The sequence below is a fragment of the Bombina bombina genome, chromosome 2, assembly GCF_027579735.1.
Source record: "Bombina bombina isolate aBomBom1 chromosome 2, aBomBom1.pri, whole genome shotgun sequence".
NCBI lineage: Eukaryota > Metazoa > Chordata > Amphibia > Anura > Bombinatoridae > Bombina > Bombina bombina.
Window position 1 is genome coordinate 1,338,357,292 of NC_069500.1, and position 17,187 is coordinate 1,338,374,478.

General features: G+C 43.0%; 1 protein-coding gene across 3 annotated transcripts in view; it reads right to left on the reverse strand.

Moving 5' to 3' along the window:
- Positions 1-17,187, reverse strand: part of LOC128650345 (histone-lysine N-methyltransferase NSD2) — a 448,512-nt gene that overhangs the window by 269,511 nt on the left and 161,814 nt on the right. For all 3 annotated transcript variants that reach the window (XM_053704216.1, XM_053704217.1, XM_053704218.1), the window contains one exon: positions 9,560-10,018. In XM_053704216.1, the coding sequence (XP_053560191.1) occupies positions 9,560-10,018 (459 nt within the window). The remainder of the gene's footprint in view (positions 1-9,559; positions 10,019-17,187) is intronic.

The following is a 17,187-nucleotide window of genomic DNA, read 5'->3' on the forward strand; positions in this document are numbered from 1 at the left end:
AATAATTTTAAACGTCTCTTGTCTGTTAGAGACAGTCATGGACACTGAATCTATCTGGAAGCCTAAAAAGGTGACCCTTGTCTGAGGAATCAAGAAACTTTTTGGTAAACTGATCCTCCAACCATGTTTCCGAAGAAACAACACTAGTTGATTCGTGTGAGATTCTGCAGTAAGTAAAGACTGAGCTAGTACCAAGATATCGTCCAAATAAGGAAACACCGCAATACCCTGTTCTCTGATTACAGAGAGTAGGGCACCCAGAACCTTTGAAAAGATTCTTGGAGCTGTTGCTAGGCCAAATGGAAGAGCAACAAATTGGTAATGCTTGTTTAGAAAAGAGAATCTCAGAAACTGATAATGTTCTGGATGAAATCAGAATATGAAGGTATGCATCCTGCAAGTCTATTGTGGACATATAATGCTGAACAAAAGGCAGAATAGTCCTTATAGTCACCATCTTGAAAATTGGTACTCTTACATAACTATTCAAAATTTTCAGATCCAGAACTGGTCTGAATAAATTTTCCTTTTTTGGGACAATAGATTTAAATAAAACCCCAAACCTTGTTCCTGAAAAGGAACTGGCATGATTACCCCTGAAGACTCCAGGTCTGAAACACACTTCAAATTTAGTTGATATTTTTCTGTCAGAAAAATCTTCATTGATAGGGAATCTATTATGGTTCCCAAGAAGGTTACCCTTGTATATGGAACTAAGGAGCTCTTTTCCAAATTTACCTTCCATCCGTGAGATCACAGGAAAACCGCCAACAGGGATCCCAGAGCCTTTGAGAAAATTCTGGGAGCTGCTGCAAGGCCGAAAGGAAGAGCCACGAATTGTGCCTAGAGGGATATGGCTGCACCTCACTGACGAGGCCCACAATAGGCCAAAACGTACGTCTGGGGTTTTGCGGTTTCTCTCGTTCAGAGAGGAATTGCCTGGTATTTCGGGGCTGGACTGCACTGTGAAGTCAGGATCAGACTGATATGCTTCAGGAAAGTTTTTCTCTGTGAAAGGCACATGTTGAGCAAAAAGAGGCTGCTTCTTGGGTGGTAACTAGCCATAGAACAAGCTATTATGCTATTGTTCATTTCCAGGTTGAGCGCTTCTCTCTTTTTATTTATGCAAATTTTGACATTTTGGGAAGTCTCCCTAAGTGTGATGCGGGAATCCAGACGTGGACCCGTTGCTCAGTGTGCCTAGAGGGATATGGCTGCACCTCACTGACGAGGCCCACAATAGGCCGAAACGTACGTCTGGGGTTTTGCTGTTTCTCTCGTTCAGAGAGGAATTGCCTGGTATTTCGGGGCTGGACTGCACTGTGAAGTCAGGATCAGACTGATATGCTTCAGGAAAGTTTTTCTCTGTGAAAGGCACACGTTGAGTAAAAAGAGGCTGCTTCTTGGGTGGTAACTAGCCATAGAACAAGCTATTATGCTATTGTTCGTTTCCAGGTTGAGCGCTTCTCTCTTTATTTATACGAATTGGAAGTGTTTGTCTAGAAATGCAAACCTTAGAAACTTGTGATGATCCCTGTGAATGGGAACATGCAGGTACGCGTCCTTTAAATCCATCGGTCATAAATTGACCCTCTTGGACCAAAGGAAGAATGGAACGAATAGTTTCCATCTTGAAGGACGGTACTCTGAGGAATTTGTTTAGACTCTTGAGATCAAAAATAGGTCTGAAGGTGTCCTTTTTGGGAACCACAAATAAATTGGAATAAAACCCCAGGCCCCGTTCCTGCATCAGAACAGGAACTATCACTCCCAGGTCGGAGAGGTCCTGTACACAGTGTAAGAACGCCTCTCTTTTTGTCTGGTCTACAGATAATCTTGAAAGCAGAAACCTGCCTCTGGGAGGAAAATTCTTGAACTCTAGTTTGTATCCCTGGGACACTATGTCCACTGCCCAGGGATCCTGAACATCTCGAACACAAGCCTGAGCGAAGGAAAGACTGCCCCCCACAAATTCCGGTCCCGGATCGGAGGCATTCCCTTCATGCTGATTTTGATTCCATAGTAGGCTTTTTGGATTGTTTTCACTTGTTCCAAGACTAATTGGGTCTCCAGGAAGGTTTGGACTGTTCTTGCTTGGAAGAGGAAGTGGAAGAATTTCCCTTGAAATTTCAAAAGGAACGAAAATTACTTAAGTTCCTTTTGTTTGCTTCTCTTATCCTGAGGGAGATGACCCTTTCCTCCCGTAATATCAGAGATTATTTCCGTCAAACCGGGTCCAAGCAAGGTCTTTCCCTTGTAAGGAATCCCTAAAAGTTTAGACTTAGATAACACATCCATAGACCAAGGTTTTATCCATAAAGCTCTGCAGGCTAGTACAGCAAAACCTGAAATCTTTGCTCCCAGTTTGATAACGTGTAGGGAAGCATCAGTAATAAAGGAATTAGCCAACTTAAGGGCTTTTATCCTATCCTGGATCTCATCAAGGGGAGTGTCTATCCTAATAACATCAGACAATGCATCAAACCAATATGCCGCTGCACTAGTGACGGTAGCAATGTACACAGCAAGTTGCCATTGTAAACCTTGGTGTACATACATCTTCTTGAGTAACCCCTCTAATTTTTTGTCCATAGGATCTTTAAAGGCACAACTATCCTTTATGGGGATAGTAGGTATCTTTGCCAGAGTGGAAATAGCTCCTTCCACCTTGGGTACTGTTTGCCAAGCCTCCTTGATAGAGTCCGCTATGGGAAACATCTTTTTAAATATAGGAGATGAAGAAAAGGGGAAACCTAGTCTCTCCCATTCCTTAGCAATGATCTCAGAAGCTCAGTTGGTACTGGAAAAACCTCTACAGAGGAAGGTACATCAAAATATTTGTTTAGCTTACTGGATTTCTTAGGGTTAACTACGACCATAGTGTCGCTGTCATCCAATTTAGCTAAAACCTCCTTAAGTATCAAACGGAGGTGTTCTAGCATAAACCTGAAGGATACAACTTCAGTATCAGCAGGAGGAATTACACTGTCCAAATCTGAGATTTCCCTCTGCACATGGAAGTAAAGTAAAAGTGGCGCGCAATACAGCTTGCCGCCTCACATAGCTCCGCCCATCGTGGGCGCCCCCCAAACAATCTCCCGGTCGGCATTTTGTATTAAAGTTTAACCGCCGGGAGAAAAACGGCTGTCTTATAATTACTCTCCATTATAGGAGAGTTTAAGTGTCCCTTTTATAATAAAGTGCCTCATAATACACACATTGTACTCAAATAAAGTGCCCACTTTTTCTGAGTGTCTTTCTTCCTTTCCCAGAAATAACAAAGTCAGCACTTACCTCACAAATCTGCCCGACAGCAAGGCAAGCTCACTAGATTTGAGAGGTCCATTCCCTCACATAGACCTGTGGAGAAAAAGATAAAGAGTGAGTAATCTTACTCAGGCTATCATGATTAGGGCAGCATAAATTACATGGGAGGCGCAGTGAGAATTATGTCCCACAAGTGCCCTACTGAAGAGACTGTGCTGCTTTGTCCTAGGGTGTAGCCGTAGTCCACATCAATCTTGCACTACTAAAAAAATAATAAAATCATGCTTGAAAAATCTTTTCTAACACTTTACCACTTTCTTGCTCTAACACAGGCAAAGAGAATGACTGGGGTGGGGAGGGAAGGGAGGTGATATTTAACAGTTTTGCTGTGGTGCTCTTTGCCGCCTCCTGCAGGGCAGGAGTGATATTCCCAATAGTAATTAGATGATCCGTGGACTCATCGTGTCATTAGAAAGAAAACTGTATACATATGTGGGTACAGTAAATGAGTAAAGTACAGTAAATGAGTAAGAGGAAAATTACAGCTAAATACAAACAGCAGAAATGTAAAAATAGCCCTGGTCCCAAACAGTCAGGAAATGTGGTCCTTAAGAGGTTAAAAAGATACATAATTCCTTTACCAATTCCCCAGTTTTGCATAATCAACAGTTATAATAATATATGTTTTACCTCTGTAATTACCTTGTATCTAAGCCTCTGCAAACTGCACCTTAATTCAATTCTTTTTACAGACATTTTAGCCAATCAGTGCTCACTACTAGGAGCTTCACGTGCATGAGCTCAATGTTATCTATATGAAACACATGTACGCCCTCTAGTAGTGAAAACCTATCAAAATGCTTTCAGATTAGAGGCGGCCTTCAAGTTCTAAGAAATTAGCATATGAACCTCCTAGGTTTAGCGTTAAACTAAGAATACCAAGAGACCAAAGCAAAATTGGTGATAAAAGTTAGAAAGTTGTTTAAAATTGCATGCCCTATTTAAATCATGAAAGGTTTTTTATACTCGACTGTCCCTTTAGGGATCAATATAACCATTCTTAATCAGAGCACACTCTCTGCCATCCTCCTAGTAAACGAGACAAAGAATTACTGGGAGGGTAGGGAAAGGGATACATAAAGGGACAGCCAAGTCCAAAAAAAAAACTCAGGATTCAAATAGGGCATGTAATTTTAAACAACTTTCCAATTTACTTTTATCACCAATTTTGCTTTGTTCTCTTGGTTTTCTTAGTTGAAAGCTAAACCTAGGAGGTTCATATGTTAATTTCTTAGACCTTGAAGGCTGCCTCTAATCTAATTGCATTGACATTTATTTTTCCACTAGCGGGCATTAGTTCATGTGTTTCATATAGATAACATTGAGCTCATGCACGTCAATTTAATGAAGAGTGAGCAATGATTGGCTAAAATGCAAGTCTGTCAAAATAACTGAAATAAGGGGGCAGTTTATAGAGGCTTAGATACAAGGTAATCACAGAGGTAAAATAGGTACATTTATAACTGTTGGTTATGCAAAACTGGGGAATGGATAATGGAGGGATTATCTTTCAAAACAAAAATTAGAACAAAAATTCTGATGTTGACTGTCCTTTAAATGCTTTGACTGGGGTGTCTATACCTCTCCTCCTAGGAGCCAGGTGTTAAATTCCCATAGGTAATTTGTGGACCTTCAATTCCATTAGAAAGAAAAAAACCGAATTTATGCTTACCTAATAAATTACTTTCTCTTGCGGTGTATCCAGTCCACGGATTCATCCTTACTTGTGGGATATTCTCATTCCCTACAAAAAGTGGCAAAGAGAGCACACAGCAGAGTTGTCCATATAGCTCCCCCCTAGCTCCACCCCCCAGTCATTCGACCGAAGGCTAGGAGAAAAGGAGAAACCATAGGGTGCAGTGGTGACTGTAGTTTAAACAAAAAAATTTTAACCTGACTTAATTGCCAGTGGATACACCGCAAGAGAAAGTAATTCATCAGGTAAGCATAAATTCTGTTTTCTCTTGCAAGGTGTATCCAGTCCACGGATTCATCCTTACTTGTGGGATACCAATACCAAAGCTTTAGGACACGGATGAAGGGAGGGAACAAGACAGGTAACCTAAACGGAAGGCACCACTGATTGCAAAACCTCTCTCCCAAAAATAGCCTCCGAAGAAGCAAAAGTATTGAATTTGTAAAATTTGGCAAAAGTATGCAGTGAAGACCAAGTCGCTGCCTTACAAATCTGTTCAACAGAAGCCTCATTCTTGAAAGCCCATGTGGAAGCCACAGCTCTGGTGGAATGAGCTGTAATTCGTTCAGGAGGCTGCTGCCCAGGAGTCTCATAAGCCAATCGGATGATGCTTTTCAGCCAGAAGGAAAGAGAGGTAGCAGTCGCTTTCTGACCTCTCCTCTTACCAGAATAAACGACAAACAAGGATGATGTTTGTCTGAAATCTTTAGTTGCTTGCAAATAGAATTTCAAAGCACGAACCACATCAAGATTGTGTAATAGCCGTTCCTTCTTAGAAGCTGGATTAGGACACAGAGAAGGAACAATGATTTCCTGGTTAATATTCTTATTAGAAACAACCTTAGGAAGAAAACCAGGTTTGGTACGTAAAACTATCTTATCTGCATGGAACACCAGATAGGGTGAATTACACTGCAAAGCAGACAATTCAGAAACTCTTAGAGCAGAAGATACAGCTACCAAAAAAAAACTTTCCAAGATAATAACTTAATATCTATGGAATGTAAAGGCTCAAACGGAACCCCTTGAAGAACTGAAAGAACTAAATTTAGACTCCATGGCGGAGCAACTGGTTTATAGACTGGCTTGATTCTGACTAAAGCCTGAGCAAACGCTTGAACGCGGTACCTCCGCCAGACGCTTGTGCAAAAGAATAGACAGAGCAGATATCTGTCCCTTTAAGGAACTAGCTGACAAACCTTTCTCCAATCCTTCTTGGAGAAAAGACAATATCCTTGGAATCCTAATCTTACTCCACGAGTAACCCTTGGATTCACACCAACAAAGATATTTCCGCCATATCTTATGGTAAATTTTCCTGGTGACAGGCTTTCTAGCCTGAATTAGAGTATCTAACTGATTCAGAGAAACCACGCTTAGATAGAATTAAGCGTTCAATCTCCAAGCAGTCAGCCGCAGAGAAACTAGATTTGGATGCTTGAATGGACCCTGTATTAGAAGATCCTGCCTCATTGGCAGTGTCCATGGTGGGACAGATGACATGTCCACTAGGTCTGCATACCAAGTCCTGCGTGGCCACGCAGGCGCTATCAGAATTACCGAAGCCTTCTCCTGTTTGATTCTGGCTACCAGCCGAGGGAGAAGGGGAAACGGTGGAAAGACATAAGCCAGATTGAAGGACCAAAGCGCTACTAGAGCATCTATCAATGCCGCCTTGGGGTCCCTGGACCTCGATCCGTAGAGAGGAAGTTTGGAGTTCTGACGAGACGCCATCAGATCCAATTCTGGAATGCCCCATAGCTGGGTCAGCTGAGCAAAAACCTCCGGGTGGAGTTCCCACTCCCCCGGGTGAAAAGTCTGACGACTTAGGAAATCCGCCTCCCAGTTGTCTACTCTTGGGATGTGAATTGCAGATAGATGGCACAAGTGATCCTCCACCCACCTGATTATTTTGGTGACTTCCTTCATCGCTAGAGAACTCTTTGTTCCCCCCTGATGATTGATATACGCCACAGTCGTGATGTTGTCCGACTGAAATCTGATGAATTTGGCCGCCGCTAGTTGAGGCCATGCCTGAAGCGAGTTGAATATCGCTCTCAGTTCCCAAGTGTTTATCGGGAGAAGAGACTCTTCCAGAGACCATAAGCCCTGAGCTTTCAGGGAGTCCCAGACCGCCCCCCCAGCCTAACAGACTGGCATCGGTCGTTATAATGATCCACTCTGGTCTGCGGAAGCATATTCCCTGAGAAAGGTGATCCTGAGACAACCACCAGAGAAGAGAGAGTCTCTGGTTTTCTGGTCCAGTTGTATTTGAGGAGACAAATCTGCATAATCTCCATTCCACTGTTTGAGCATGCACAGTTGCAGTGGTCTTAGATGTATCCGGGCAAAAGGGACTACGTCCATTGCCGCTACCATTAATCCGATTACCTCCATGCACTGAGCTACAGATGGCCGAGGAATGGAATGAAGAACTCGGCAAGTAGTTAAAAGCTTTAATTTTCTGACCTCCGTCAGAAATATTTTCATTTCTACCGAGTCTATTAATGTTCCCAGGAAGGGAACCCTTGTGAGCGGGGACAGAGAACTTTTTTCGGTGTTCACCTTCCACCCGTGAGACCTTAGAAAGGCCAGAACAATCTCCGTATGAGCCTTGGCTCTGGGAAATGATGACGCCTGTATTAAGATGTCGTCCAAATAAGGTGCTACTGCAATGCCCCGCGGTCTTAGTACCGCCAGAAGGGACCCTAGCACTTTTGTGAAAATTCTGGGAGCGGTGGCCAACCCGAAGGGAAGGGCCACAAACTGGTAATGCTTGTCCTGGAAAGGCGAACCTTAGGAACTGATGATGATCTTTGTGGATAGGAATATGTAGGTACGCATCCTTTAGATCCACAGTAGTCATATATTGACCTTCCTGGATCGTAGGTAAGGTTGTCTGAATGGTCTTCATCTTGAATGATGGAACTCTAAGGAATTTGTTAGAAGAATTTTTAGATCCAGGATTGGCCTGAAAGTTCCTTCCTTTTTGGGAACCACAAACATGTTTGAGTAAAACCCCAGTCCTTGTTCTATAATTGGAACTGGACATATCACTCCCATCTTGAGTAGATCTTCTACACAGCGTAAGAACGCCTCTTTCTTTGTCTGGTCTGTAGACAGACGAGAAATGTGGAACCTTCCCCTTGGATGGGAGTCCTTGAATTCTAGAAGATATACCTGAGTAACGATCTCTAATGCCCAGGGATCGTGAACATCCCTTCCCCAAGCCTGAGCGAAGAGAGAAAGTCTGCCCCCTACCAGATCCGGTCCCGGATCGGGGGCTACCCCTTCATGCTGTCTTAGTAGCAGCTGCAGGCTTCTTGGCCTGTTTACCCTTGTTCCAGCCCTGCAAAGGCTTCCAGGTTGCCTTGGGCTGTGAAGCGTTACCCTTTTGCTTTGCGGTTGCAGAGTTTGAAGCAGGACCGCTCCTGAAGTTGCAAAAGGAACGAAAATTAGCCTTATTTTTAGCTTTGAAAGGCCTATCTTGTGGGAGAGCATGGCCCTTTCCCCCAGTGATATCCGAAATAATCTCTTTCAACTCTGGCCCGAAAAGGGTCTTTCCCATGAAAGGGATATTTAGTAATTTTGATTTGGACGACACATCAGCCGACCATGACATGAGCCAAAGCGCTCTGCGCGCCATAATGGCGAAACCTGAATTTTTTGCCGCTAACTTCGCTAATTGTAAAGCGGCATCTGTGATAAAAGAATAAGCCAGTTTTAAAGCTTTAATTCTATCCATAATTTCGTCATATGAGGTCTCCCTCTGGAGCGACTCCTCCAGCGCCTCAAACCAGAAAGCCGCTGCAGTAATTACAGGAATAATGCAGGCGATTGGTTGTAGAAGGTGTTTAAAAGTGTCTACCAATGAGTATTTGCTGAATAAAATAATCGACTGCCCATTCACAGTGTCCACCAGTCTATTGAGCCCTGTTAAATAAGCCCTTATTCTATACCAAGTCTCAGAATATGGCTTACCCTTCCCTCATGGGGATTTCTGTCAGTCTTCTAGCATTATCGTGTCTTGACTAGAAAAAAAGATGACTGAAACATACCTTAATGCAGTTAAGCCTGCAAACTGTTCCCCCCAACTGAAGTTTTCTGGTACTCATCAGTCCTGTGTGGGAACAGCAGTGGATTTTAGTTACAACATGCTAAAATAGTTTTCCTTTCAGCAGAAATCTTCATCACTTTTCTGCCAGAGAGTAAATAGTACAAACCGGTACCATTTAAAAACAACAAACTTTTGATTGAAGATATAAAACTACAAATCTAACACCACATTCACTTTACCCTCCCGTGGAGATGCCCTACTGCTAGAGCGGCAAAGAGAATGACTGGGGGGTGGAGCTAGGGGGGGAGCTCTGCTGTGTGCTCTCTTTGCCACTTCCTGTAGGGAATGAGAATATCCCACAAGAAAGGATGAATCCGTGGACTGGATACACCTTGCAAGAGAAATAAAATCATCACACATTATAATCATTAATAAATGACATCTATAAAATCACATGAATTCACATTTGGAACACAAACCTCATCTCTGTGCTTCTGACAAAATACCAAGAACTGGGTTACTGCATCTCCCTTCTTACTTCTTGGCCCATATGCTCCAGACCTCTTTTTGGTAGCAGGAGATGCTATTAATCCCCTTCGTTCTGGACTTTCAGAAATGCTTGCTTCATTAGTTTCAAAAGTAAGTGTCTCCTGTACACCATCAGACATTTTCGACAACCGCCTTCTCTTGCTTGATATGCCATCCTCTTTTTTAGGGTTTTCAACCTCTGCATCAAAAGATTCATCACTTTCTTTAATTAGATCCAATGGGATACCAACTTCCTCTGCTACTTTTGGATTAAGGTGAGGACGGTCTTTTATATAAACAAAAGTAAACTTGGCCTTTCGATCTTCTATAGTCATTTCTACAGCTTCTTTAGCTTGTTCTATACCGATGTCCCACTGACTTCTGATTTTTCCTGATATTGGTTTTAGCAGCTTAAAATAAATATAAAAAAAAAAGTCTCAGATTTTTGTTTTTGTAAAAACACATTACACATATTGGAAAATGCATAAACCTGCAACTTCATATTTACATTTTACAACGATGATGCAGCTTTGTTTTGACAAATAAGTATGTAACCTTTATCTGTTTCACAGACTTCCCTGTCCCCCAGGACAAAAACGATAATTGCTACCAGTTACAACCCTGTACATGTTTAGGATATACAGACATGCACACCGTTCACACATAAGCTGTAGAAGAGAGGGCTAAAACCCTTTCCTTTTGTCTTCTCTTAAAGAGACATGAAACTTATTTTTCCTTTAATGATTTAGATCTAGCATAAAATGTAACTTTCCAATTAACTTCAAAAACCAAATTTGTTCATTCTCTTGGTATCCTTTGATGAAGGAGCAATGAACAACAAGGAGTTGATCCAGAGCCTCTCTATGTATGCTTTTTTTTTATTTAGTTTTTATTGAGGTTGTGCGAAACAATACAACTTATATTGAATAACATGTCGTAAGTTAAACTATAAATGGTGCAATATAATTCAATATGGATATACAACATTCACATTATACTAGATACTATATAAAAGACTGGAACCTCTTTTCTTTTTTAACATGGTCTAAACAAAATTCCTAAATGGAAGTAATATGATGAAGCAATTAAAGACTCATCCAACGGATTATGGTAATCAGTCTTGCTGAGCAAAGAGTAATAGGTAGAGTCAGTACTATGTTAATATGTAGAGGTAAATGTTAGGGGAGTATTAAAGGTTGTGGCATAGGGAAGAGAAGCCACATAGGTAGGTCTCCTCATCGAAGAGGCTCTTTATATGGGGGGGAGGAGGTAGTTTAAATTCCAAAGGGTATATGCTTATGTGACGGAGGAGGATTATTTAAGTGTGGTAGGTAGCAGCTTGTCATGTCCATGTATAAAGTCTCATGAGCTTACAAGTTAGTAGCGGGAAAGTTAGAGATACGCTGATTTCCCACGAGACTAATGTTGCACTCGGCACAATGGATCCTCAGGTTCTCAAAGGCTACACATTTTATGCAATTCCCATAGGATGTTATGAGTAATTAGGTCATATAAAACAGTAGTAATGCAGGTCCAGCCCGCACAAGAAGCGTATTAAAGGCTTTAAAATAAAGTTATGTGCCGCATTGTGATAATGGCCACGACAACTAGAGTAGGTTGTAAAGCATGAGGAAATGAAACACTCTAAAGTCCATTGATTCCAGTTGCTGTGCTAATTTTATGTAAAGAGTACAATTCTATGGGGAAAGATATTCTATGTAGGTGCAAGACCAACAGGACCAATCTGAGCAAGGTTTGCCTAGTATGCGGGGGCTGCTTGTTTGTTTTAAGTTGCAACCAATATGGAAGAAAATTGTGTGAGCTAAGCAATGTTAGCCTGATGTGTAGAAGTAGTGAGTTGATATGGTCTACCTTTATTAAGTAAGACAAGTTTAGCTACGTATGTGTATCTATGAAACCTGAAGAGTCAGGTTACTAATATTTAGACATTGCTACTTAGTAGGCCTTTAATGTACCCCAAAGGACTATATCCTTTTAGGGATATAAACTGAGAGCTTAAGTAGTGCCAGCCATATATCCAATACTATTCCCACTTCTGTGTAATAGTGTTTAAGTTGCAATACTCAGCCTACCACCCTGCCTCGGCCACTGGCAGCGCGGCAAAAAGCTGAGCAAGCTGGAGATATTCACCGCTCACACAGAGCTGCGTTCTAGCTAGTAAGACAGTGAGGTCTACTTAGATATGCACTGCCATAATGATCACACCTTGGTTATGTACACATGTATAGGAGGACAATAGAGTAGGTAGAGTGTGGGATAAGCATGCAAAATAAAACAACTCCAACAATTCCAGTCATAACCTCATGAATTAGTTAAACATAATGATCCTCATTTTGCACTATTAACATTTTTAAGGCAATAATAAACAAAAGAATAAAGAAGTGCATAGTGAAATGTCTAGAGTCTTATTAGAAAGATCTATAGGGAGAGCAAACAGTGCAAAACAATACGGTCCCAGATATGGTGTTACCGTGAGATTCTCAATGAACGATAATGCAAGAATTTATGGACTAGGGTGATACAGGCGCTAGAACCACAAATGTAGGGAGTTTACCAGTCTCTGTGAAGGCTTAAACTAAAAATAAAACTAGTAGAGCTGTAAGTTCTTTCCACGTATGGGGATGAGCAATATGATTTAGCCAATACCCAGTCTATGTGGATCGATGCTTAATGATCCCAAATTTAAGTTTCCCTGCGCAGGCACTAACCCTCCGACAGAAGCACAGTCTGCATAGCACACAGGGGTAGGAGAGCCAACCGGGCCGTCACAAGTCAGCAGGTCCGCCGGCATGAAAATCAACTCACTCTCCACAAGGTAAGAAATGGCGGATGCCATCCACGCTGCTGCCGAGTCATGCTTGAAATAGTGGGAGCCAGACGTCCCTGGCGTATCCATATAGAGGGCTAAGTCTTTCAAAGGACAAAGTGCCTCCCCACCTCGCAAGTCGATTGCATCTCTCAGGGACTGGGTGGGCAAAGGGCTCATATAACCGGTAAAATGAAGTGCTTCTGGAGGCCGATTATTCACGGCACTCATTAGTGAGAAAGGAGCTGTTTCAATCCGGGTCTCCTGCAGCAGCCCCTTTGTACTTTCTGCGACATCGTTGTTTCCAATATCCGACAAAGGGTCCTCATTGCTAGGCTCCTGTTGCAGTAATGAGAAAGATTCCAGAAGCAATAAAATGTCCTCCTCTAATATCAGAAAATGCCTGTCTAGTATCCGTTGAGTGCGTTGTTCCCAAGCCTGCACAGCCTCCATACTGGTCGCCCTAGTTGAGTGTGGAAAAAATGTAGTAGCACCGCGTGGCTCATCTAAGGAGGGGGTATATGTAACAGAACCCCGTTATAGCATGCCACTCGTCTAGTCAGTGTGCAAAAGCCAATATGTAAATACTGATAAGCTGGAGACAAAGTTCAGGGTTTTAAATACAAAATTGTCCCTTGTTTCATATCTGAAAGCCAGAGCTACATAAAAACACGTCTTACTCCTCCATTAGTTGGCTCCGCCCCCCTATGTATGCTTTTTAACAAAGAATTCCATCACAAAACAAAATAGACTTTAAAGGGAACTGAAACCCAAAATGTCTCTTTCATGATCCAGATAGAGAATACAATTTCAAACAACTTTCCAATTTACTTCTATTATTTAATTTGCTTCTTTATCTTGTTATCCTTTTGCTGAAATGTTTATCTAGGCAAGTTCATGTGCAGCAGAGAACCTAGATTCTAGCTGTTGATTGGTGGCTGCATATATAAACTGATTATCATTGGCTCACCCATGTGTTCAGTTAGAAACCAGTAGTGCATTGCTGCTTCTCCAACAAATAATACCAAGAGAATAAAACAGATTAGATAATAGAAGTAAATTAGAAAGTTGATTAAAAACAGAATTTATGTTTACCTGATAAATTTCTTTCTCCAACGGTGTGTCCGGTCCACGGCGTCATCCTTACTTGTGGGATATTCTCTTCCCCAACAGGAAATGGCAAAGAGCCCAGCAAAGCTGGTCACATGATCCCTCCTAGGCTCCGCCTACCCCAGTCATTCGACCGACGTTAAGGAGGAATAATAGCATAGGAGAAACCATATGGTACCGTGGTGACTGTAGTTAAAGAAAATAAATTATCAGACCTGATTAAAAAACCAGGGCGGGCCGTGGGCCGGACACACCGTTGGAGAAAGAAATTTATAAGGTAAACATAAATTCTGTTTTCTCCAACATAGGTGTGTCCGGTCCACGGCGTCATCCTTACTTGTGGGAACCAATACCAAAGCTTTAGGACACGGATGAAGGGAGGGAGCAAATCAGGTCACCTAAATGGAAGGCACCACGGCTTGCAAAACCTTTCTCCCAAAAATAGCCTCATAAGAAGCAAAAGTATCAAACTTGTAAAATTTGGTAAAAGTGTGCAGTGAAGACCAAGTCGCTGCCCTACATATCTGATCAACAGAAGCCTCGTTCTTGAAGGCCCATGTGGAAGCCACAGCCCTAGTGGAATGAGCCGTGATTCTTTCGGGAGGCTGCCGTCCGGCAGTCTCGTAAGCCAATCTGATGATGCTTTTAATCCAAAAAGAGAGAGAGGTAGAAGTTGCTTTTTGACCTCTCCTTTTACCTGAATAAACAACAAACAGGGAAGATGTTTGTCTAAAATCCTTTGTAGCATCTAAATAGAATTTTAGAGCGCGAACAACATCCAAATTGTGCAACAAGCGTTCCTTCTTTGAAACTGGTTTCGGACACAGAGAAGGTACGATAATCTCCTGGTTAATGTTTTTGTTAGAAACAACTTTTGGAAGAAAACCAGGTTTAGTACGTAAAACCACCTTATCTGCATGGAACACCAGATAAGGAGGAGAACACTGCAGAGCAGATAATTCTGAAACTCTTCTAGCAGAAGAAATTGCAACTAAAAACAAAACTTTCCAAGATAATAACTTAATATCAACGGAATGTAAGGGTTCAAACGGAACCCCCTGAAGAACTGAAAGAACTAAATTGAGACTCCAAGGAGGAGTCAAAGGTTTGTAAACAGGCTTGATTCTAACCAGAGCCTGAACAAAGGCTTGAACATCTGGCACAGCTGCCAGTTTTTTGTGAAGTAACACCGACAAGGCAGAAATCTGTCCCTTCAGGGAACTTGCCGATAATCCTTTTTCCAATCCTTCTTGAAGGAAGGATAGAATCCTAGGAATCTTAACCTTGTCCCAAGGGAATCCTTTAGATTCACACCAACAGATATATTTTTTCCAAATTTTATGGTAAATCTTTCTAGTTACAGGCTTTCTGGCCTGAACAAGAGTATCGATAACAGAATCTGAGAAACCTCGCTTCGATAAAATCAAGCGTTCAATCTCCAAGCAGTCAGCTGGAGTGAAACCAGATTCGGATGTTCGAACGGACCCTGAACAAGAAGGTCTCGTCTCAAAGGTAGCTTCCAAGGTGGAGCCGATGACATATTCACCAGATCTGCATACCAAGTCCTGCGTGGCCACGCAGGAGCTATCAAGATCACCGACGCCCTCTCCGGATTGATCCTGGCTACCAGCCTGGGGATGAGAGGAAACGGCGGGAACACATAAGCTAGTTTGAAGGTCCAAGGTGCTACTAGTGCATCCACTAGAGCCGCCTTGGGATCCCTGGATCTGGACCCGTAGCAAGGAACTTTGAAGTTCTGACGAGAGGCCATCAGATCCATGTCTGGAATGCCCCAAAGTTGAGTGACTTGGGCAAAGATTTCCGGATGGAGTTCCCACTCCCCCGGATGCAATGTCTGACGACTCAGAAAATCCGCTTCCCAATTTTCCACTCCCGGGATGTGGATAGCAGACAGGTGGCAGGAGTGAGACTCCGCCCATAGAATGATCTTGGTCACTTCTTCCATCGCTAGGGAACTCCTTGTTCCCCCCTGATGGTTGATATACGCAACAGTCGTCATGTTGTCTGATTGAAACCGTATGAACTTGGTCCTCGCTAGCTGAGGCCAAGCCTTGAGAGCATTGAATATCGCTCTCAGTTCCAGAATATTTATCGGTAGAAGAGATTCTTCCCGAGACCAAAGACCCTGAGCTTTCAGGGATCCCCAGACCGCGCCCCAGCCCATCAGACTGGCGTCGGTCGTGACAATGACCCACTCTGGTCTGTGGAATGTCATCCCTCGTGACAGGTTGTCCAGGGACAGCCACCAACGGAGTGAGTCTCTGGTCCTCTGATTTACTTGTATCTTTGGAGACAAGTCTGTATAGTCCCCATTCCACTGACTGAGCATGCACAGTTGTAACGGTCTTAGATGAATGCGCGCAAAAGGAACTATGTCCATTGCCGCTACCATCAACCCGATCACTTCCATGCACTGAGCTACGGAAGGAAGAGGAACGGAATGAAGTATTCGACAAGAGTCCAGGAGCTTTGTCTTTCTGGCCTCTGTTAGAAAAATCCTCATTTCTGAGGAGTCTATAATTGTTCCCAAGAAGGGAACCCTTGTTGACGGGGATAGAGAACTCTTTTCCACGTTCACTTTCCAGCCGTGCGATCTGAGAAAGGCCAGGACGATGTCCGTGTGAGCCTTTGCTCGAGGGAGGGACGACGCTTGAATTAGAATGTCGTCCAGGTAAGGTACTACTGCAATGCCCCTTGGTCTTAGCACAGCTAGAAGGGACCCTAGTACCTTTGTGAAAATCCTTGGAGCAGTGGCTAATCCGAAAGGAAGCGCCACGAACTGGTAATGTTTGTCCAGGAATGCAAACCTTAGGAACCGATGATGTTCCTTGTGGATAGGAATATGTAGATACGCATCCTTTAAATCCACCGTGGTCATGAATTGACCTTCCTGGATGGAAGGAAGGATAGTTCGAATGGTTTCCATCTTGAAAGATGGGACCTTGAGAAATTTGTTTAAGATCTTGAGATCTAGGATTGGTCTGAATGTTCCCTCTTTTTTGGGAACTATGAACAGATTGGAGTAGAACCCCATCCCTTGTTCTCTCAATGGAACAGGATGAATCACTCCCATTTTTAACAGGTCTTCTACGCAAAGTAAGAACGCCTGTCTTTTTATGTGGTCTGAAGACAACTGAGACCTGTGGAACCTTCCCCTTGGGGGAAGTCCCTTGAATTCCAGAAGATAACCCTGGGAGACTATTTCTAGCGCCCAAGGATCCAGAACATCTCTTGCCCAAGCCTGAGCGAAGAGAGAGAGTCTGCCCCCCACCAGATCCGGTCCCGGATCGGGGGCCGATATTTCATGCTGTCTTGGTAGCAGTGGCAGGTTTCTTTGCCTGCTTTCCCTTGTTCCAGCCTTGCATTGGTCTCCAAGCTGGCTTGGCCTGAGAAGTATTACCTTCTTGCTTAGAGGACGTAGCACCTTGGGCTGGTCCGTTTTTACGAAAGGGACGAAAATTAGGTCTATTTTTTGCCTTGAAAGGCCGATCCTGAGGAAGGGCATGGCCCTTACCCCCAGTGATATCAGAGATAATCTCTTTCAAGTCAGGACCAAACAGCGTTTTCCCCCTTGAAAGGAATGTTTAGTAGCTTGTTCTTGGAAGACGCATCAGCCGACCA